Raw genomic sequence first — 24,358 nt, 5'->3', positions numbered from 1 at the left:
GGTTAGCATATATACCGTATAGACGTCAAGGTCTAAAATACTTTATAGGAAGTTTGCTGATCTTTGGTCTAAAGATTAGGGATACTCTAGCCAGGCTATGTTCATTGATTGTGGAATCAGAACCCATTTTTGACAGCTCTGTCATGGTTACAGTGAGGGAAGGGGAGCTGTTTCTGAAAGGATTATGCTATGCTATGCTAAGTCACTTCAGTCGTGTCCGACTCTGTGCGACCCTGTAGACGGCAGCCCACCAGGCTCCCCCGTCCCTGGGATTCTCCAGGCAAGAACACTGGAGTGGGTTGCCATTTCCTTCTCCAGTGCACGAAAGCAAAAAGTGAAAGGGAAGTCACTCAGTTGTGTCTGACTCCTAGCGACCCCATGGACTGCAGCCCACCAGGCTCCTCTGTCCATGGGATTTTCCAGGCAAGAGTACTGGAGTGGGGTGCCATTGCCTTCTCCATCTGAAAGGATTGGCAGTTCCTAAAAGGAAAGAATGCCAAATAGACACTTTGCTCCCCAATAAAAAGAGCTTCTTTATTACACCTATTTTTTTGTTCTGTTGTGTAGACTTAAGTTAAACATGATTATATATGTTTTCACATTGACACCGATGTTAACAGAATAATATACTAATGTAGGAGGTACAGGAGAATGTGTAAGGATATAGTAATAGAATCTTTAAATTGCATGAAATGTAAGGATAACAGTCTGTGAAAAATGTAAATTGATGGGTTATAATTTTTCTTTTCTCAGATGATGAAACATGCCTGGGATAATTACAGGATATATGGATGGGGGCATAATGAACTCAGACCTATTGCAAGGAAAGGACACTCCACTAATATATTTGGTAAGGCTGCTTTTTTACTGTTTTTATTTTAAAAATAGGATCTAACTATTTAGTTACTTTCTAAAACCTGAGTACAGTAGTCCCTGCTTATCTAAGCTTTTGTTTTCTTTCTATTTCATTTACTTATGGTCAATCTCAGTCTGAAAATATTAAATGGAAATTTTCGGAAATAATTAATAAATTAAAATTTTGTGCCTTTTCCAGCCTAGGGTATGAACCATCTCTTTGTCCAGTGTATCCTACTTGTTAGTTAGCCATCTGTCTGGGCATCAGATCAACTGTGGAGATAGCGCAGTGCTTGTGTTCAGGTAGTCCTTATTTTACTTAATAATAGGCCCACAACACAAGATTAGTGATGCCAGCAATTTGGATTTACCAAAGAGAAACTGTGAAGTGCTTTCTTTAAGTGAAAAGATGAAAGTTCTTCGCTTAATAAAAGGACCATATGCTGAAATTAAGATCTCAGGCTAAGAATAAATATTCTAATCATGAAATTGTGAGGAAGTAAATTTGTGCTAGTTTTACTGTTGAGCTTCAGACTGCACAGGTTATGGCCGTAGTGCAATTAAGTGCTTAGTTAAGATGGAAAAGTCTTTACGTTTGTACAGTAAGATCTTTTAAGGAAGAGAGAGACCACATCTACATAATGTTTATTGCAGTAAATTATTATAATTATTCTATTTTATTATTAGTTATTGTCAATCTCATACTGTGCCTAATTTATAAATTAAACTGTATTATACATACGTATGTATAGGAAAAAAACATGTAGAGTTTGGTACTCTCCAGGGTTCCAGGTATCTGGGCACCTTGAGATAAGGGGGGGGGGTCTTCTTTATTTCTCGTGGGCTTCAGTCCATGGGGTCACAAAAGAGTCGGACACAACTTAAGTGACTAAACAACAGTAACAACTGTATTTCTATAGAACTGTAATTTGAAGCAAGGTGTAGTTTTTTGCAAGTTTTACTCAAGATTTAGTTATCACAGATAAGTGATAAATTTTGTATTTGCATACAGATGTTTTAGTCATTTATTTGTATTTTGAAGCTTTTTCTGCATTGTTTTTCTTTAGTGTAAGAAAGATACATACCTATTTGTAATTGTTTTTCTTCAACATAGTCCCAATTCTGATACTGCAGAGGACGAAAAGGATAGGAAATTCCAGTAGTGTTAGCTATGTATGTTAAAAAAAAAAAATAATAAGTAACATGCCCAAGGTGATTCAGTTGATAAATTGAGTAAATGTATAGTATATTCACAGTTCCAAGGGAGAAATTGACAGTCTGTGTGTGGATGAAGGTTTGGGGAAGAGCTCTTTGTTTAACTTGAATTTAATAACTTTCTACCTCACGTGAGTTCAGTTCACGTGTTAAATTTCTCAGTTTAAAAGAGTGTTAACTACCTTAACAACTTTTATTTAACTTAAGAAAAAGTCTTAAATATTATCAAGTTGTTCTTTAGAGTCTTCACATCTTCTCTCATTTTAGGTGCTTCTTGATGTGATGGATATCTTTTAAATAGCAGTAGGTAAAGACAAGAAAATACTAATAGAATCAGAAAGCACATTTGTCAGTCACATGAAGTGCAGTCATCTTTACTAATTGTAATGCAACACCACAATAATAACTATTTTTTTATTGTGACTAAGGAAGAATTTTTCCTGTGCAGTGATATCTCATAATTTTTTCAATGCTTGATTGTTTCCTGTCAAAAAAGAAAATGACTGAAAAGATAATTTCTCCTGGGTTTGAGAGATGTTGGGATGGAGGAATAATGGAAAAAATTTTTCTTTAGGTAATGAAAGACACCCAGAGATCTCACATATGACATTTAATTTTGCATCTATCACTTAATGAAGTATAGTTTATTTCCTTAGCAGAGGTTACAGAATTAAGAGTTACTGTTGCTTTGTGGAGGCCACAGTGAGACATTAGTGCAGTAAAAGATATTTAATGATTAATTAAAATTAGATCCTCTCTGCAACTAACCATCCGTTTGTATTAAACTCAGTGGTAAACTCTGAGCCCTTTGAAAATGAGTTGGATGTTAATTTTCTGTTTAGTTTTTTAAATCTTACTTCTCAGAACATCTAATATAGTAAGACTTAGCAAATAGTATGGTCCTAGGCGAGGTAGTAGGTAAATAACATACATTTGTTTTACTTAATCATGACTGTAATCAATAACTTAATTTACTTAATCAGTAACTGTAAGGTATGATTATTTGCTGAATTTAAAGATAAATGAGCTTTCAGGTAACTTCTTAAAATTTTATTCCTTATGAGTCAATATAATTCATTTAGTGAGCAAAATGGTTGTTTCTTTTTTAAAGTCTGAAAGAGTTGCTCTCTTGTGTCAAACTCTTTGCGACGTCATGGACTACATAGTTTGCCAGTCTCCTCTGTCCATGGAATTCTTCAGGCAAGAATACTGGAGTGGGTAGCCATGCCCTTCTCCAGCCAATCTTCCCGACCCATGGATCGAACCCAGATCTCCCCCATTTCAGGCAGATTCTTTACCATCTGAGCCACCAGACAAGCCCATTTCCTTCTTAAATAAATGTGACTTTGTTAAAATCCTAATGGGTACGTTTTGACTTAATGTTTTCTCTTTTTAAAAATAGCATTTTTATGAAATGGGTTTTGCTATTTATTTATTTATGGCTGTGCTGCTTGCCACGTGGCTTGCAGGATCTTAGTCCCCTGACCAAGGATTGAACCCAGGCCCATGTCAGTGAAAGTTTGGAGTCCTAACTACTGGGCCAACAGGGAATTCCCTTATGAAAAGTGGTTTTAATTTGTGGTACTTTTTGTCAGACTTCTTCACAAGTGACCTTTGTAGATCACTATTTGGTCAGGTTGGTAAATGATGACCAGGGCAATGACAGGTTCAGATTATTGTCAGGTGAGTTCTTACTGACTGGCCATTAGGAACACTTAAACTGGTTTACTGGATAAACAAAGTTATTTGTGAGATCATAGAAATTAAAGGAGCCTAGAGTTGGAAATGGAGAAGGAAAGGGCAACCCACTGCAGTATTCTTGCCTGGAAAATCCCATGGACAGAGGAGAGTTGGAAAGGGTGACTTTACAAAATTAGTCTTTTCATTTGGTACAGAAGCAAGATTTTGTCAGTTTTGATTTGGTATTTCTGAGGGATCATCTTGTAATGAGTATCAATTAAGTATTTTCCAATAAAATTTTTACCTTTTTATTGAGGTATGAGGTCAGTTATTTGCTTTAGAGATTCTGTAATTGGGTTTGTGAATAAAACTGTATTTTCCTTTGCATGTGTGTATGTTACATACACATTACTAGTTACATTACTAGTAACAATAGTTACATACACATTACTAGTGGCAGCATCAATAGTATTTATACAGTGCATACTCCTGAAGGCTGAATCTTGTGCCCCACAAATTCACCTGTTGCAGCTCTGCCTCCCAATGTGACTGTATTTGGAGATAGAGTGTTTGGGACGTAATTAAGATTAAACTAGGGGCCTGAATCAGAAAGGGATGGAACCCTTAAAGAATATGAAGAAGCACCCAAAATCTTTTCTTCTGCTGCACATACACTAAGAAAAGGCTGAGTGGGTATGATATAGCAAGAAGGTGAACATCAAGCCAAGAGGAAGCTGTTCCTCTAAAGATTGGAAGCTTGCTCTTGGTTTCTAACCTGCAGAACTGTGAGAAAAGAAATTTTGTTGTTTAAGCCCCGTAGTGGATGGTGTTTTGTTATGGTAAGCTGAGCAGAATAATAAGCATACTATATACCAAGGACTGATATAAGTGATTTATGTGAGCGGGCTTATTTAGTACTCAGACACTAAGAGGCAGGTACTATTATTATTATTCCCATTTTACAGAGGAGGAAACTGAAGCACAATTAGGGTTAACTAACTTACTCAAGGTTGTACAACTAGTAAATAATGGAGCCAGATTTTTATTATAGGCAACTTCATGCTGAAGTTCATGCTTCTAATTCTGCTTCAGCTAACTAGGGACAGGGAAAAAAAATACCAGCACATGGGAAAAATCTATTATGACAAAATTGTACCAAAAATGTAGAAAAAATGAAAATGCAATCTATATTATTTTCAGTAGTCAAAAGTAGGTGCTTATATTGATACTTTTAGAAAAACATTTGAGGGGTTACATTTTTCTTCCAGTGGAATAAACTAAGTGGGAATGAATCTTTTATTGTTTGTTTTGTCTGATAGTTTCAGTTATGAAGTTAGTTTACTAAAGGATTAATGAAGAGTTTGACTTTTTCCTACTTTGTTCCTTTTCTACATCTCATATTCTTGCTAGTGAGTATTATTTGGGATTTTTTTTTTAATCTGTTCTTAGGTTTTTTGTTGAAGATCTTTCTAAGGGAAGGATCATAGGGTCTCATTTGACATCCCAGATTCTGTATGCCTTTATAAAATTAGAATCGTAAAAGTTGGAAGAAACTTTAAAAATCTTAACCTATTACTATAGGAGCATATAGGCAGGAATTGAACCTTCTTGGTGGCTTAGATGGTAAAGAATCTGCCTGTAGTACAGGAGATGTGTGTTTGATTCCTGTGTTGGGAAGATCCCCTGGAGAAGGAAATGGCTACTTGCCCCAGTATTCTTTCCTGGAGAATTTCATCAACAGAAAAGCCTGATGGGCTACTGTCCAAGGGGCTGTGACGAGTCGGACACGAGTGTGACCGGCCTTTCTGCTTTTCACTGTTCATAATATTCTAGATTATAAGGAAATTTAAAATGTGTCCATTTTCTTTTTCTTAGCCTTGATTATTAAAACATTCTTTATATGGTAACTGAAATCATATTCCTCTGACTTCTGTCTAGTTTGTACTTGGTTGGCATCAAGGTTTCTTTTTGTACATATAACAGGAAATTCATTTCAAAATGGCTTAAACTAAAAAAGAAATTTAATGAGATCAGTGATGTTCTAGAGTAGATCTGATTCCAGTTAAGCTTTTTTCTTTATCTCTTTCCTCTGTTTTCCTCTGTGTGTTTATATTTTCAGATTGACATCTTAGCAGGATAAATTGGTTTGATTTTGTCTAGTTGGGGCTCAGCCCTGGACCTTGTGAGTGGAGAGAGGAAAATGTTGCTGGACATAGGTTACCACTGATAATAATTTTTCCAACAGTGATTAATAGAATGAATTAGGTTTACTTAGATACTTTGGAGAATTGAAAGATTTTTGTTAGGGATAGTTCTTCTTACATTTGAAAGAATTTTGATTTGGAAAAGAATATTGTTTGTTTTTACAGTGCTTTTTTGAAATGTGCCTTTTATCTTCCAGGTATGTATAAGTTCTTTCTGTTATTTCTAACTTGCTAATTATTTCTAATATTTTGTTGGGGATTTTGCATTCATATGTAGGGAAGGATATTGTTTTGTATTTTTCTTGTACTACCTTTGTCTTGTTTTGGTATCAGTGTAATAAAATGAATTTGGAAGTTTTCTCTGCTCTTCATTTTTCTGTACTGTTGATTTGATAGTCTTTCTTAAGGTTTTTATATAATTTGCCAGTGAAACCATCTGCATGTGGAGCTTTTTTTTATGGGAGATTTTCAACTACGACTTCTACAATCTCAGTTTCTCTATTTCACATCCCTATAAGGGCCATTCACTATCTGTTTCACCTTAGGTTCAGTCAGTTCAGTTCAGTCGCTCAGTCGTGTCCTACTCTTTGCGACCCCATGAATCGCAGCACGCCAGGCCTCCCTGTCCATCACCAACTGCTGGAGTTCACTCAAACTCACTTCCATCCAGTCGGTGATGCCATCCAGCCATCTCATCCTCTGTCATCCTCTTCTCCTCCTGCCCCTAATCCCTCCCAGCATCAGAGTCTTTTCCAATGAGTCAACTCTTCGCATGGCCAAAGTCCTGGAGTTTCAGCTTTAGCATCATTCCTTCCAAAAAACACCCGGGGCTGATCTCCTTTAGAATGGACTGGTTGGATCTCCTTGCAGTCCAAGGGACTCTCAAGAGTCTTCTCCAGCAGCCCAGTTCAAAAGCATCAATTCTTTGGCGCTCAGCCTTCTTCACAGTCCAACTCTCACATCCATACATGACCACTGGAAAAACCATAGCCTTGACTAGACGGACCTTTGTTGGCAAAGTAATGTCTCTGCTTTTGAATATGCTATCCAGGTTGGTCATAACTTTCCTTCCAAGAAGTAAGCGTCTTTTAATTTCATGGCTTCGTTTTGGTAATTGATGGTTTTGAGGAATTGGTTTGTTTCATCTAAGCCATTGATATTATGTGCATAGAGTTGTTTGGAGTAATATTACCTTTTTGATATCTATGGTAGCTGTAGTTATAATCCCCTTTTATTCTTAATATTGGTAATTTATGTTTTCGTTTTTTTCCTTTGTCAGTTTTGCTAAAAGTTTTATCAATTTCAGTGATATTTTCAAGGAAGCAGCTTTCGGTTTCATTGATCTTCTTATGTTTCCTTTATGTTTTAATTTTCTTTGATATCTGTTCTTTGTTATTTCTACTCTTCTGCATGATTTGGGTTGCTTTTGTTCTTGCTTTTCTAATTTCTTCAACTAGAAGCCTAGATTATAGATTCTAGATCCTCTTTTCCAATGTAAGCATTTAGTGTCAAATAGTTTTCTGCCAAGTGCTGCTTTAGCTGCATCTGAAAGATTTTGATATATTGTATTTTCATTTTTACTCAATTCAGTATGTTTAAAAACTTACCTTAAGTTGTTTAATTTCTAAATGCTTGGAGATTCTTCTTTTGTCTTTCTGTTATTGATTTCTAATTTAATTCCATCGTGGTCAAAGAATGGACTTCCCAAATGGTGCAGTGGTAAAGAATCCACCTGCCAATGCAAGAGACACAGGCTCAATCCCTGGGTCAAGAAGATCCCCTGGAGAAGGAAATGGCAACCCACTCTGGTATTCTTGCTGGGAAAATTCCATGGACAGAGGAGCCTGACAGGCTATAGTCCATGCAGTTGCAAAATGTCAGAAGTGACTGAGAGTGAGCACACACACATACTCAGAGAATATACTTTGTGTGATTACAATTCTTTAAGTCTTTTAAATTATTTAAGAATTACCTTTTGACTCAGAATATGGCCTGTCTTGGTGAATGTTCCATTTATGCTTGAATAGAATGTGTATATATGTAGTGATGTTATTGGGTGTAGAATGTTCTATTAATGTCCGTTGGATCTCATTGGTTTATGGGTTTGTTCAGGCTTCCTCATCCTTGCTGATTTTCTATCTAGTAGTTTTATTAATTACTAGGTGAGGGGTGTTGAGGTTCCCAACTATATTGGATTTCTTTCTTGTTCCTTTCAGTTCTGTCAGCTTTTACTTTATATATTTTGAAGTGCTCTTGTTAGGTATTTGCACCTAATAGATACATCTCCTTGGTGCCACCACCAAATCTCTTAATACCAAAACCAGACAATGGTATTACAGTGTAAGGAAACTTATAAACCAGTGTTCCTCATGGTTCCTTTATGAACATGGACATAAAAATCTTTGACCAGATTAGATTTATTTTAGTAAATCTTACTCAGCAATATGTAAAAAGAATAACACCTCATGACCAAGTGGGGTTTATCCTAGGAATGCATGGTTGGTTTAACATTTGGAACTTAGTCAATATAACTGAAGATATTAAGAAACTAAAAGAGGAAAATTATATGATCATCTCAGTGGTTATTGAAAAAGCATTTAACAACACTCAACATCCATCCATAATAAAAGCATAATAAAAACTTTCAGCAAACTTGAACTAGAGGGGAACTTTCTTAGCCTGATAAAAAGTATTAAAACATACCTACCCTCGCTCCCCTGACACATACCCAAAACCAAACAAATAGAAAAAGAATCCCCATATACTTAATGTTGAGGGGCAAGACACTCTCCCTGAAAACTGTGAACTAGGCAAAGATGTCTCTGCTGTCCAGCTTCTATGTAACATTATGCAAGGAGCCCTGGCCAGTACACTAAAGTAAGAAAAAGACAGAAAAGTACAAAGGTTATTAACGAAGAAGTACAACTGTCTTTATTTATAGTCAATATGATTGCTCATGAAGAAAATACTAGGGAATCTGTCAAACAATAACAACAAAATTCTAGAATAAAAACAAATTTAGTAGTGAGGCCATTGGATACAAGTTCAATATACAAAGTAAATTATATTTCTCAATACTAGCTGTAAACAGTTATAAATAAAATAAAAATAATATCCTTTGCAGTAGCATAAAAACATGAAATACATGTGGATGAATTTAACACACTGTGCACAATCTGTACACTGAAAACTGTGACTATTGAGAGAAATTGAAAATAACTTAAATGAAAGACATGCCATGTTTATGAGTTGGAATACTCAATATTGTTGAGATGTCAGTTCTCTTGAAATCTGTCTTTAGGTTTAAAGGAATCCAAGTAAAAATGACTTCTCCATAAAAATTGATAGGCTGATTCTAAAATCTATATGAAAACTCAAAGCATGTGCAATAATCAAAATAGTTTTTAAAAAGAACAAAGTTGAAGGATTTATGCTGCTTGATTCTAGATTTACTGTGGAGCTTCAGTAATGAGGACAGTACAGTTTTTAGTGTAAAGATAGACATCGAAATCACTGGAAAAAAATAGAAATAGAGCTACACATACATTTTTAATTGATTTTCAACAAAGATGCTTTCGATGGGTTATAGGAAAGTCTTTCTAATAAGTGGTGCTGGGTCAGTCATATACTCCTACAGAAAAAAACAAAAACATTGACTCTTCAACACTGTACAAAAATGAACTTGAAATGGATCATAAATCTAAACATAAAAACTAAAAGTATAAAATTTCCAGTAAAAAACATTTGAGAAAATCTTTGTGACTTTGAGGTGAGCTAAGAGTTTTAAGAATACACAAGGAGTAAACCATTAAAGAAAGAAATTGATAAATTGGACTTCATGAAAATTAAAAATCTCTGTTCTCCAAAAGACATTAAGGAAATGAAAAAGCAAGCCCAAGAATTGGAGAAAATATTTGTGGTACATATATAAGCATGTATTCAGAATATGGAAATAATATGTCACCAAAGAAGATAAATGAATGGTCAATAAGCACATCAGTCATCAGGGAAATTAAAATTCAAACTATAATACAAAATCCTATTATTCACACCCACTAGAATGAGTTCAATTAAAAAGGGCAGCAATGTGTCAAGTATTGAGAAGGATGGGAGGACAATCAGTGAGTGCATGCTCACTTTGGTTGTGTCCCACTCTTTGCGTCTCTCTGGACCGTAGCTTGCCAGGATTCTCTGTCCATAGGATTCTCCAGGCAAGAATACTGGAGTGGGTAGCCATGCCCTTCTCCAGGGGATCTTCCTGACCCAGTGGTCTAACCCGCGTCTCCTGTGTCTCCTGTGTCTCCTGCATTATAGCTGTATTCTTTACCCACTGAGCCACTAGACTTTTTATATTGCTTTGGGAGTATATAATGGTACATTCTGGAGAGCAGTTTGTCAGTCTCTCATCAAATTGAACATAAACTTACCATAAAGTGAAAGTGAAAGTGAAGTCACTCAGTCATGTCCGACTCTTAGCGACCCCATGGACTGCAGCCCACCAGCCTCCTCCATCCATGGGATTTTCCAGGCAAGAGTACTGGAGTGGGGTAAGCAAGTCCATATCTAAATATTTCCATGATCTTCACAAATGAGATTAGACAATAGTTTTATTTTTCTTACTAAGTTATATTTTTGCATCAGTGGTATGCAGAATTCATAAGTTTTTTTATCCCCCTATGTTCTATCAAGATTTATGTAGTATTTGTCATCCTTAAAATTAAAAGTAGAATTTATTCTATGAAACTTCTATAGTACAGTTCTTGTATTGTGGGTAGCTCTTTGAAAAATTTTCAATTTCTTATTTCTTGGTCTGTGTTTAGATTTTTCTGTTTCTTTTTTCATGAGTCAAAATAATGCTCATTTTCTTAGAAAATTGTCAGTTCCACTCATTTTCAAATTTATTTGGAAGATACAACTAAAATTTTTTTTTTGTTTTCTTAATTTCTTTTACGTCTGTCTCGTAGCATTCTCAGTTCCTTTTTTGTGTTTATATATTCCCATTTGTTGTTCAGTTGCTAAGTCGTGTCTGACTCTTTGAGACCCCATGGACTGCAGCACTCCAGGTTTCCCTGTCCTTCACTATCTCCCAGAATATGCTCAGACTCACTTCCATTGAGTCAGTGAAGCCATCCAACCATCTCATCCCCTGTGAACCCCTTCTCCTCATGCCCTCAATCATGGTCTTTTTCCAGTGAGTCGGCTCTTCACGTCAGGTGGCCAAAGTATTGGAGCTTCAGTATCAGTCCTTCCAATGAATATTCATAGTTGATTTCCTTTAGGATTGACTGGTCTGATCTCCTCGCTGTCCAAAGGACTCTCAAGAGTCTTCTCCAGCACCACTGTTTGAAAGCATCAATTCTTACATGCTCAGCCTTCTTTATGGTCTTACTCTCACATCCATACATGATTACTGGAAAAACCATAGCTTTGACTATATGGACCTTTGTTAGCAAAGTGATGTTTCTGCTTTTTAATATGCTATCTAGGTTTGTTATAGCTTTTCTTCCAAGGAGCAAGCATCTTTTAATTTCATGGCTATAATCATCATCTGCAGAGATTTTGGAGCCCCAGAAAATAAAATCTGCTGCTGTTTCTACTGTTTTCTCTATCTGTTTGCCATGAAGTGAGGGGACTGGATGCCATACTCTTAGTTTTTTGAATGTTGAGTTTTAAGCCAGCCTTTTCACTTTGCTCTTTCACCTTCATCAAGAGGCTTTTTAGTTCCTCCTCACTTTCTGCCATTAGAGTGGTATCATCTGTATATCTAAGGTCTTTGATATTTCTACTGGCAATCTTGATTCCAGTTTGTGCTTCATCATTTTGCATGCATGATGTACTTTGCATATAAGTTAAATAAGCAGGGTGACAATATACAGCCTTCATGTACTCCTTTCACACTTTTGAATGACTGCTTTAAAAAAATCAGTTATAAATTTATTGTATAGTTCTTTTCATAGAATCATCTCTTGAATTTATTATTCTGATAGTTGTTTATTACTAATTCATTTACTTCTGCCTTTAGCTTTTCTGATTCTTCTACTTTGTTGCTCAAGTTTATCATTCTTTTTCGTACTTTGTTAGAACAGAGTGCAATTGTTTTCATTTGTTCTTATTAAATAGTACAAAATTTTCAAGTTAGGAGTTTTCCTCAGAACTGGTTGATTCCTGTGTTCTCATAATAAATCTTTATTAATATTTTATATCTTCTGTAGGGTCATACTTTAGTGTTTATTTGACCCAAGAGTAGTTTTAGACCCTTTATTTTTTCCAGTTGAAATCTTCAGTTGTCGTCTAGGTAAAAGTCATAGGGATAGCCAGTAATTTCAATTTTGCCTTTCACTTTTTTGTGCTGCTTAGCCTGTGGCACAAACCTCTCCTTGTGGAACCAACCAAAATCAGTACATATATGTGGGTCTGGCCTTTTTCCATTTCAGAATAGTCAACACCTCAGAGCAACATGTATTTAAAGGACTAAATAAATAACTAGAGAACTGAACATAGCTACCTATAAAAATTGAAATGAGAACAAAAACAGGGACTCCTAAGGATTTAAAATATGCATGATATATATTGTGGACAAAATACTAAAATAAATAGAGATACATATTTGATTCAGGTGATTATGCAAGTCAGTCAGTTCAGTTGCTCAGTCGTGTTCAACTCTTTGTGACCCCATGTGTGACCTGGTGTGACTGCAGCACACCAGGCTTCCCTGTCCATCACCAACTCCCGGAGCTTGCTCAAACTCATGTCCATCAAGTCAGTGATGCCATCCAACCACATCATCCTTTGTTGTCCCTTTCTCCTCTCACCTTCGGTCTTTGCCAGCATCAGGGTCTTTTCCAGTGAGTCAGTTCTATGCATCAGGTGGCCAAAGATTATGCAAGAGATAGTGATATATGGGTGATTAAATAGCTTGATAACATTTTTGTTATCTTAATAGGAAGCTGAGAAACAAAAAAAGAAATGGAAAGTATGTCTGTAATAACCCAGAACAAATGTTATAGTTGATATCAACATGAAGGGAACTGAGTGGGGAGAAGACCAAGGAATTTATCAAAAGTGTGGTGGAGTACTCATTTTGTTAGTAGAAAGATATCCTTCTTGGTAAATTGAAATAATTAGGAGCACATGAACAAGAAAGTGTGATGTAAGTTAAAAACAAGCGTTATAAGAACAAATTTGTATAGCTTAAAACCATCCTAAGAAAACATTTGGGGAAAAAAGTATGGAATTAAGAAGGAAAGTAAAGGGCTTCCCTGGTAGTCCAGTGGCTAAAGAGTTTGAGCTTCTGCTACAGGGGGCATGGATTCGATTCCTGTTTAGAGAAGTTCTACATGCAGTGCAGTGTGGCCAAAATAAATAAATAAATAGAAGGAATATTAGATGGAAAATATGAACCTAGATAGGCTTCAGTGGTAAAGAATTTGCCTGAGCCTGGTGGCTCAGTGTTAAATAATCTGCCTGTCAATGAAGGAGATGTGACTTTGATCTTTGTGTCTGGAAGATCCTCTGGAGAAGGAAATAGCAACCCATTCTAGTATTCATGCCTGGAAAATCCCATGGATAGACAAGCCTGGCAGGCTGTATTCCATGGTTTTGCAAAAGAGTTAAGACATGATGAATGATTAAACAACAACAACAATGAACCTAAGTAGTATTGAATACAGATTCCTAAAATATCACCAAGGTAACTTGTTGATAAGACAAAGTGAAAGTTGCTCAGTCGTGTCAGACTCTTTGCGATCCCATGAACTATACAGTCCATGGAATTCTCTAGGCCAGAATACTGGAGTGGGTAGCCTTCCCTTTCTCCAGAGGATCTTCCTAACTCAGGGATTGAACCCAGGTCTCCTGCATTGCAGGTGGATTCTTTACCAGCTGAGCCACAAAGGAAACCCAAGAATACTGGAGTGGGTAGCCTATCCCTTCTCCAGCGAATCTTCCTGACACAGGAATCAAACCGGAGTCTCCTGCATTGCAGGTGGATTCTTTACCAACTGAACTATCAGAGAAGCCCTAGCTGAGGATAATGTTTACCATGGTAAGGGAGATCACTCCCTCAGCAGAACCTTAGTAGCCTGTTAGACAGGGAAGGACGAAGTTGAGATATATATTGAGATTTTAAGTCTTGCTTAGTAAGGGCCCTTCAATTGGTGGATTATGGTTGATTATATCTTGGTTATGATTGGAAAAGGATCATTATGTTATGCGCTTACCTAGTGGCTCAGTGAGAAAGAATCCACCTGCTAATTCAGGAGATGTGAGTTCGATCCCTGAAAGATCCCCTGGAGATGTAAATGGCAATCTACCTCAGTATTTCTTGCCTGGGAAACTCCATGGACAGAGGAGCCTGGCGGGCTACCATTCATAGGATTGCAAAAGAGTCAGACATGACTTAGCAACTAAACAACAGCAACATGATCAGAGAATTTAAAGGAAGGAGGTTTAGAGTTTTGAAGTGTTAGCCATCATTTGATACTTTCTGTTAAAGAGTTGATGGATCTTTGAAGAAGTTCCTGGAATGAACAATAAACTTATTTTGTAACTTCTGTCTTTCTGAGTATGTTTCCTGTAAGAATAAACTCATTGATGAAGACAGTGTAATAATAAAGTTATGTTAATATAGGCAGTAAGCTGTGTGGGTGATTTTCATTCTCAGAAGGTAGAAATAATAATCTCATTGCTGGGGCTAGGGAGAACCCAGTTGCTCCTTGTTATTGTTCTTTTACTCTGCTACCGGATTTGTCTTACTAGTATCTTATTCAGGGTTTTTGCAGTTCTGTTCATTAGTAAGATGGGCCTGTTCTGTTTTCTTGTGTGTTCAGTACCTGGTTTTGGTATCAGTTAAGCTAGTTTTGTTCAATTAATTCCTCCCCCCCCGAAACATTTTCTTTAAGATCAAGATGATCTCTTTTTGAAGATAGGCAAATCTTAGTACACATTTTATGACTTCCTTCTTTTAAAATACATTCTATCTGCTTTTTGATTGTTAAGGATTATTATACTTTATATTCCCACTACAGTCATATAGCCTTGTTATACTTTAATTATTATTTTAAGTATGTTTTTTGCCCTTTTTATGAATTTGGATCAAAAGAGCATGGTTCATGGTTGTCTTATGACTTAGCTTGCCATCTTGAACCACCCTCACCATTTCTTAAATTAATCCTTTTTTTTTTCCCTTTGATCTATCTCAGTTAAGCAGAGAGATCTCATTTTCTGAACCAGGAAGAAAATTAAGAATTACAGTTTTAGTTTTCCTTTGTCTTCCTATTAGTTATCAATGTGTCTCTTTAGAAAAATGTTTTAAACAATGTATATTGTCTATTCTAATGGAAAACTAGACGGTGTTGGATATTTTTTTAATCCCTATATTCCTACTCTGGTTTACTTTCTATATATATGAAAAATGAAAATAAGTCTTGTACGAAGGGTATCTTTTTAATGACATTTTTCTCTGTAAATATAGGAACTTCACAAATGGGTGCTACTATAGTAGATGCTTTGGATACCCTTTATATCATGGGACTTCACGATGAATTCCGAGATGGGCAAAAATGGATTGAAAACAACCTTGATTTCAGTGTGGTGAGTATACAGTTCATAATTTATTCAGTTGACTATAAAGAAAAGCACAGTCTCTAACAATAGTTTTGAGTATTATACTGAGTTTAAGGAAATCCCAAATCTCCCTTCTTCTTTTGCAGTTGTCAATTGTTTAGTTTTTGCATAAAATAGATACCTTTTCTCAGCATTTTCCTTTTACTTTTCTTACTCTTATCATTTAAGGTAACATGTTGAGTGTGTTAAAAGCAAGAGTTAGGGGGAAAAAGCACATTGAACTGCAAATATAGGAAAATCATAAATTAACTTTAAAATAAATATTTTATTGTTTTTTAAAGATACAGTGATTTGGTGCAGTTTTTTTTAACATCTTTTAAAAATGTTATTTTTTAAATTGAAGTATAGTTGAATCGTGTTGTGAATATGGCACAGTTTTGATGAGTCTTCATAGGCATGTGCTCATCATCCCAGAATTTTGGCATAGTTGTTAAGTGGTACTGCTTAGGTTTGAAGCCCAGCATAGCTACATTCTAGTACTCCTTGGGAAATCTACCTGTAAGTAAGTGCTACTTTCTAAACCTGTCATAAAATTGCTATCCTGTTGCAGTATTGTGAGGATTATTTGAGATAATCTGGTACATATTCAGTGTTCAGTAAATGATAGCAGTTATTTTCATTGCTACCAGTCTTCACCTAAAAGATGTGTGGGCTACTTTGTCATATTCATTATTATCTTTCATGATATTTGTACTTGTTGTTCCTTCTGAGTGTAGTGAGAAACCACTCCTTTATGTGTTTTTCTCTTTGGCAGACTCTGTATCATTCAAATTATGATTTAAATCTGTAATCATTTCTTTTCTGATGCCTTTCCTGATGCTAATTAGACTAAAACTGATTCTTTTGTATTATTTTAGCACTTTGAGCATATATAACAACAGTTTTTATTATCAGGTTTAGGTTTGGCTGTGCATAACAGAAAATCTAGTATGAAATAGCCTAAGCAAGAGAGAGAATTTATTTCTGTTTCCTGGAAATCAAGTGCAGAGTTAAGCAGTTAGGACTGATTTGGGTAGCTCCTCAGTGATCTAGGATCCATTGTCTTACTGCTCTGTCAACTGCAGTATAAAGCTTCATCTTCATAGATGATTCCTCAAGATAAGGTGGATAAGTGCTCAGTGGCAGAAAGGAGGAAGGAAAGGATAGAGAAAAGATATGTGATTGTTTAGAAGTTGGTTACCCCATTTTTGCTTGTGTATTAGTGAGTGAATCTTACTCATGTGGCCACATCTTATTATAAAGGGGATTGAGAAATGTAGTTCATCCACTCCTCTCCACACCACCCCCCGCCGCTGCCCACCCCGTATTTTAAGTAGCCCTTAGAGATTATGCTTTTTGCATCTTATTTAAGAAATCCTTACTTCATGGTCATGAAGATAGATTCCAATGTTTAATTCTAAACTTCTAAACTTCTGCATTTGGGTCTTTAGTCCTTATATAATTGAATGTGTAGGTAGAATATGATAGGCAATTATCAGTTGATCAACAAATAGTTGATTCTATTTATTAATATTTCCCTGCTATTTATACATGCCACATTAGTCATGTATTAGTTATAGTCTGTTGTTTTCTACTTGCTCTTCTGTTTATTCCTACATGAATATTTTAGCAGTCTAAATATTTATTGTACTCTTAGCCACAGTATTTTTATAAGACAACTTGATACCTATATTTGAATCTTGGTATTATTAATGTCATTCTACTAGGAAATGATCTTAGCAGTTCTCAGTTCTTTGTTCTTTTAAGCTCTGGAAAACCCTGTTGAAATTTTGATGAGGATTGAATTCAGTTCATAGATGAATTTAGAGAGAATTGGCATTTGTGACTCTCAGACCCTCCTGTTTGTTAACATGGCAATTTTATTATGCCTGATAATTTGTTGGTGTATTGTGTCAGTTGGCTCAATCAAGAACCAAAACTGTACAGTTTTTTAAATGAGAGGATTTATTGTTTAGAATTGTTAACCAAATAATGGGGCACTGAAAAGACAAAGTAGAACATTATTGTATTACAAGAGGTAGTATTAATAACTGCAATAGATAGCTGCCATGCCTGGAACTCTGAGAACAATCAGAAGAGGTTGAGATCATTAAAATTTAGTAGCTTGGGGCTCTGTTTTTGATAATTTAGGAGTTCTTAAAAGGATCCTCTTGGAGCTAGGGCCCAGACATCTGAAGAGGGGGTACCTAGCTAGAGCTTGGTATCTCAAAAGAGCATAAAGAGGCCAATTTGGAGAATGTGTCTGTGACAGGGAACTGTAACCTGGAAGCAAATGCCAGGGTGAAGAATCATGGCTGGTTTGACACTGTCAGAAACCAGAAGTAAACTAGAAGGAATAAGTTCCTTTTCCTTCCTTCATCCTTGTATTATCTTTATAGCACTTCTTGTCATTGGCAGGGCCTCTTGGGGAGCCCAGTGGCAAATGAGAAATGCATTTGAAGAGTTCTAGTTTCTATATACCAAAGTAGAATGTTTAAGGATGGATTTGAAGCTGAGGAAAAAATAGCTTAATAATCAGCACAGTTATTTTTCATTCCTTTACTTTTAGCCTTTCTGTGTCATTTGTTTTAGCTGTGTATTTTACATATGATGTGTACTTAGGTTTTTTTACTTTTATCCAGTCTTGGGATCTTTTAACTGTTAAGTTTGAAATATTTACACTTAGTATGGTAACATATTTTTGGAGTTGGATCTTCCATCATTATTTTGCTACCTATATTATTATTGTGCTTCTCATTTGCCTTTACTTTCTCTCTTTCTTATTTTAGATTAAATTACTTCATGTCTGTTTTTTCCTCTATTATTTTTTAGTTTGTATCTCTTTTTACTTCTACTAGTTTGATTATATACTTTCCATTTCTGTTTATTTTGGGGTTACTCTTGAAATTTTAATAGATATACTTACCAAAGTTTAAAATTAATCAGTTTCTCTTTCTTCTGAAAAATATAAAGATCTTAGAATGTTTTAATTTAGCTCATCTCCTTCTTGTCTTATGTGTAATTGTTGTCTAGTTGGTCCCAGCTTGCATTTAAAGTAATGAATAGAAAAATTAGGTAATGAATAGAAAAATAATGAATAGAAAAATAAACGTATTTATTGAGTGCTTTCTCTGTGACAGACACTGTTCTGGATCTATGGACACAGGAATGAACAAAACAGAGTTTTATCTCTGGTTTATACTAGTTTATATTCTAGTTGGAGAAGGCAATGGCACTCCACTCCAGTACTCTTGCCTGGAAAATCCCATGGATGGAGGAGCCTGGTAGGCTGCAGTCTATGGGGTCGCTAAGAGTCGGACACGACTGAGCGACTTCACTTTCACTTTTCACTTTCATGCGTTGGAGAAGGAAATGGCAACCCACTCCAGTGTTCTTGCCTGGAGAATCCCAGGGACTGGGGAGCCTGGTGGGCTGCCATCTGTGGGGTCGCACAGAGTCAGACATGACTGAAGTGACTTAGCAGCAGCATATTCTAGTTATGCAAGAAAAATAGTAAATGCATATTCAAGTTATATATAACATATCAGGTAGTGATAAGTTCTTACTCTTAAAGAAGAGTAAATAAATAGGATTGGTGAGTAAATTGGTGAGTAAACAGGAGTAAGCAGTGGTGAAAAGTTGCTGTTTTTATATCTGATGACTATTGAAGGTAATAACATTTCTGAGAAGACACCCAAGGGAAGCCATGTGGATATGAGAGAGCCAAGCTTTCTCCTAATAGGTATTATAGCTGAGTATAAAATTAGAGGTTGGTGATTATTTTCTCTTAACCTTTTAAAGATACAATCTCATTGTCTTTCTAACATGCTATTGAAAAGTATGCTGTCAGTTTAATTTTTAAAAGGTAATCTGTCTTTTCCCCCCTTGTTAATATTTTCTTTCTTTGCTTTGTTTTTCTGCAGTTTCTTTACCATTCTGTATTTAGATCATTCTGTAAAGGATGCATAATATTCTTTAGTCTGAGGACTTTTGTTTTCAGCACTTTAGGAAGATTCTGTCTTTACTCCTGTAAATAATGTTTCTTCCTCATCCTCTCTGTTCTGTTCTCTAGACCTCCTCTTCTGTCTCTTGTCAGGAAAGGTTTAAATTTTACAAATAAAGAATTATACCATATTAAGATGATGATAAGTGTTAATTGGGGAAATAGTACAGAATAAAGACTATTAGTGATGAGGGATTACTTCACTATTTTATATTGTGTGGTCAGAAAAACTTTCTAAGTGAAATTTGCTCCTAGAGATGTGCAAGTGGTGTAAAGACTGACACAGAAGTGAATTCGACAATTCTCAAATGGCAGGTAGGCCCATTTGGTGCAACCATAAAGTGAGTCAGAGGGATATTTGTTAGGAGATAATGTCAGAGAGGTTGTGGGGAATCTTATTATGTCTAATAAGTCATTTTATCCTGAGTATAACCAGAAATCATTGTAAAAGTTTGCACAGAGTGGTAATCTATGCTGACCTAAGATTGAAAAGTTACATTACGCTCTAGCTATACGGTACTGAACAAATAGAGTGCTGGGAAGGATGAAATCAGGGAAACTGGTTAGAAGGTATTATTGTTCCAGCGAGTGACAGAGACCCTCTCTCCCTCTTTCGCTTCCTCTCTATATTTAGTGAACGTCTACTATATATCCTGCAGTATGCTTTATATTGGGAATATATGAAGTAGTATAAATGCTTTGCTTTTGAGGATGGGATAACAGTTTATGTTATTAAAATAATTATATTGTGAAAGTTCTATATTAGAGAATTATGCTTGTGTTAGCAAATGATGTCTTCTGCCTGTGAATATTGGAAAGCCTTCAGGGTAATACATACTTCCTTTTAATTTTTATTTAAAAGTTAATTAGAAATATTATTTTTCTATTAGTCAATTTTGTATATTCTGTGGATTCTTTGGTCATGTTCTTTGCCACTTTTTCACTTTTCTTTCCATGCATTAGAATCTGTCTCAGCAATATCTTTATCCATATCTAAATACAAACCTATAGACTATATGTGGTAAGTTACTCTATATTTGTGGCAGATATCCTTCTGTTTGTTTCTTGCCTTTTAATTTTGTTCATGATTTTTTTGTTATAGGTAATTTTCATTATGGGGAAATTCAAGTTTTTCTATCATTGTTTGTTATCAGTGCCATTGATTATATGCTTATAAAGTACCTGCTTTCTCAAGGGAGTATAGATATGTTGTCACATTTTCTCCTACTTTTTTTTTTGTACTTCTGTGTTTACTTCTAAATTATTTTGATTTCATTTTGATAAATACGTATATATCATATATATGAGAGTCAAATTAATTTCTCATCTAGGAGTTAGTTTTTCAACATTATTAATCGAAAAATCTATTATCTTGTCATTACTTTTTGGTACCTCCTTTAACATTGATTAAGTTATACATACTAGAAAAGTATTTAAAATTCATGAGAAGAGATAGAAGTAAAAATGGACATACAGTTTACTGAATATATATTATAGTGTAGTGAATATAGTATAGAACAGAAAGGGGCCAGTGGATAGAGCACTGTTTCAAAATTTAAGAAATGGAGGCTTTCATGAGGGAGAATAGTGAAGTCATCAAATATCTTGCTAATTTCATAATCATATGTAAGGCACATGAAAATGGCCCATTGGTTATGGCAACTAGGAAGCTGTACTGATAGCAGTAGAGGAGTTTCAGTAACATTAACAAATGGGAGGTGAGATTTCAGTTGCATGAGAAATGAAGATGTAGAAAGTGGAAAAAAAATATTCTCCCCAGTGTGTTTGTGAGAAACATATGAAGTATTGAAGATATTTCAAAACCTTTACAGCTTTGTGTATATGTGAGCATTTTCAATATGTTTTCACAGAATTCAGAAGTGTCTGTGTTTGAAGTCAACATTCGATTTATTGGAGGCTTACTTGCAGCGTATTACCTTTCAGGAGAGGAGGTGAGCAAAATCAAGTAATAAATTGTTTGGGGGAAAAGGTTGTGAATTAAATTTAGTAAAATGAAATATTTCCCTAGCAGCATGTCATCTTTTTAAATTGTCTAATATTGAACTAATCTACAGGTTTTCTGAAATAACTAGATCTTCAGATAGAGCTCTGTTCCTTGGGGTTAATGATTTTTTTGTTTTGAGAATATCAGTAAGACAAATTTATCACAGATCCTAACATTGTGTACACTATGTCTCCTCTGTAGGAGTAATCCTCTAGAATTTGCCATTGCAGTTAATTACATGGTTGAAACAAAAGGAGAAAATGAGTCAATAAGATTAAAATTAAGGAATGAATCAGTAAGATTCATTTTGTTTAAAGTGCCTATTTGGAAATTGAATGCAATTTATTGCTGTGAATTAAAAAAATAAAACAACAACTCTAAATTCTCCTTTTTGGAAGTCTTGGACTGAAATTCAGTTAGTTTGAAATAGAGACCATTATTTATGTTTTTAAATACTCCTTGATAAAGGTGTACTTATTAAGTATGTTTCAAGTACTCCTTGTTAAAGGTGATTTTTGGAAACGGTGGTTCTATACTTTGAGAAATTCTGACCCAGCTTTTAGAGTTTAGAGTTTCTCAAAGTACAGAACCATCATTTCCAAAAATCACCTTTAACAAGGAGTACTTGAAATATACTTAACAAGTACACCTCACTTTTATCAATAAAATCATAGTAAGTTAATGCTGCTGCTGCTGCTGCTAAGTCGCTTCAGTCGTGTCCAACTCTGTGCGACCCCACAGACAGCAGCCCACTAGGCTCCTCTGTCCCTGGGATTCTCCTGGCAAGAATACTGGAGTGGGTTGCCATTTCCTTTTCCAATGCATGAAAGTGACAAGTGAAAGGGAAGTCACTCAGTCATGCCCGACTCTTAGCGACCCCATGGACTGCAGCCTACCAGGTTCCTCTGTCCATGGGATTTTCCAGGCAAGAGTACTGGAGTGGGGTGCCATTGCCTTCATAGGATTTTTTGGTCAGACTTAATGAAGTGTTACTTACACAGTAAAATTCACCCACTTCAGTGAATACTTATATGAATTTTGACAGTGCATACAATCTAGTAAGCACAAGTAAGAGACAGAGGAATTTATCATCCCATAAAATTCCCTTTTACCATTACCACCAGCCTCTGGTAACAATTGATAGGTTTTCCATTCCTACTGGCTTCTTTCTGTAGTACAATGCATTTGAGATTTATGGAAATTGCAACCCACTCCAGTGTTCTTGCCTCGAGAATCCCAGGGACGGGTGAGCCTGGTGGGCTGTCGTCTCTGGGGTCGCACAGAGTTGGACACGACTGAAGCGACTTAGCAGCAGCAGCAGCAGCAGCAGCAGCATATATTTAGTATCTTTTTTTTTTTTTTTTTAACTGCTGTATATAGTATTGCATTGTGTGACTCTAAGGTAGTTTATCCATTCACCAGTGGATTTGTTTTTAGTTTTGGAGGTTATGAATAAAGCCGCTATAAATATTTGCGTTAGGTTTCTGTGGGATCATAAATTTTTATGTCTTTTGGGTAAATATCTAGAAGTGAGATTGCGGGATCAAATGATTAGTAAACTTTGGAAGAACTCACCAGACTCTTTTTCCAACAATTGTCTTCTGTCATGACTAGTACTTGCTATTGAGAGTTTCTTTATTATTTTTAGCTATAGGTGTGTAGTAGCATCTCATTGTGGTCTTATTTTCCTTCTCTCTAATGACAGATCATGTTGAGCACCTTTTCGTGTGCTTGTCATTCATATATCTTTTTTAATTGTTCAGTCTTTGGCCATTAAATTTGTTTGTTTTATTATTTTTGAATGTTGAGAGGTTTTTTTTTTTTTGTATATTCTGTATATTCTGGACTTAGGACTTTATAACCTACGTGTTTTCAAGTATTTTCTCTCTCTGGCTTTTCTGTGACTTAACAGTATCTTTTGAAGAACTGGAGTTGTCACATCTTGAATTAATCCAGTTTATCAGTTATATCTTTTATGGTTCATGTATTTGATATTTTGTTCAAGAAATGTTTGCCTAATCCAAGGTCACACAGATTTTCTCTAAATGCATTATAGTTTTACTTTATTATACTTTTAAATCTATAGTTGTTTTGAGTTAAATTTTACATGCTGTGAGGTAGAGATTGAGATTCATCTCTTTCCATATAGATATCCATTGCTAGAATTTGAAAATCCAACCATTGTTGAAAAGACTAGTCTTTCTCTATTTAATTGACTTTGCACCTTTTTTGAAATTAATTGACCATATATGAAATCTATTGACCAAGTGTGGATATACTTCTAGACTCTGTTCTGTTGATCTGTATGCCTGTCCTTTTGCCATTACCATTCTGTGTTCGTAATTATGAATTTTTGGTCTTTATGGTCTCATAATTAGGTTGTATGAATCCTACAACTTTGTTCCTTTTTGGAATTATTTTGGCTATTCTAGTTTCATTTTCTATATAAACTTTAGAATCAGTTTCCTGATTGTCACAAAATAATCTTACTGGAATTTTGATTGGGATTATATTGAGTCTGTCAGTAAGTTTAAGGAAAATTGATAACTTCCAATGCATGAACATAACATATCTCTACATTTATTTAGTTCTTTAATTTTGTTTATTGGTGTTCCTAGATTTTACAGATCTTATGTATATTTTCATGGGTTTATATTTCATGTTTCTTGATGCTGTTAAAAGTGGTATTGCATTTTTAAATTTTAATTGCTGATTGTACAATGTCAGTATATATAAATACAATTGATTTAAAACAGCTTTTAATAAAAGTTTAAGTTTGCAGCTGGCTCAAGA

The 24,358-nt window shown here is 35.3% G+C and overlaps 1 protein-coding gene across 2 annotated transcripts in view; it reads left to right on the top strand.

The window, feature by feature from the left end:
- MAN1A2 (mannosidase alpha class 1A member 2) overlaps nt 1-24,358 on the top strand; it is a 152,798-nt gene that overhangs the window by 50,133 nt on the left and 78,307 nt on the right. The window contains exons 3-5 of one of the 2 annotated variants that reach the window (XM_027535737.1): nt 754-850; nt 15,427-15,545; nt 21,432-21,512. In XM_027535737.1, coding sequence (XP_027391538.1) covers nt 754-850; nt 15,427-15,545; nt 21,432-21,512 — 297 coding nt within the window. The remainder of the gene's footprint in view (nt 1-753; nt 851-15,426; nt 15,546-21,431; nt 21,513-24,358) is intronic. The other variant, XM_027535743.1, reaches the window with a different exon arrangement.

Source organism: Bos indicus x Bos taurus, chromosome 3 (assembly GCF_003369695.1).
Source record: "Bos indicus x Bos taurus breed Angus x Brahman F1 hybrid chromosome 3, Bos_hybrid_MaternalHap_v2.0, whole genome shotgun sequence".
Taxonomy (NCBI): Eukaryota; Metazoa; Chordata; class Mammalia; order Artiodactyla; family Bovidae; genus Bos; species Bos indicus x Bos taurus.
Note: the sequence above shows the minus strand (reverse complement) of the source record. Positions and strands in the feature narration are given on the sequence as shown.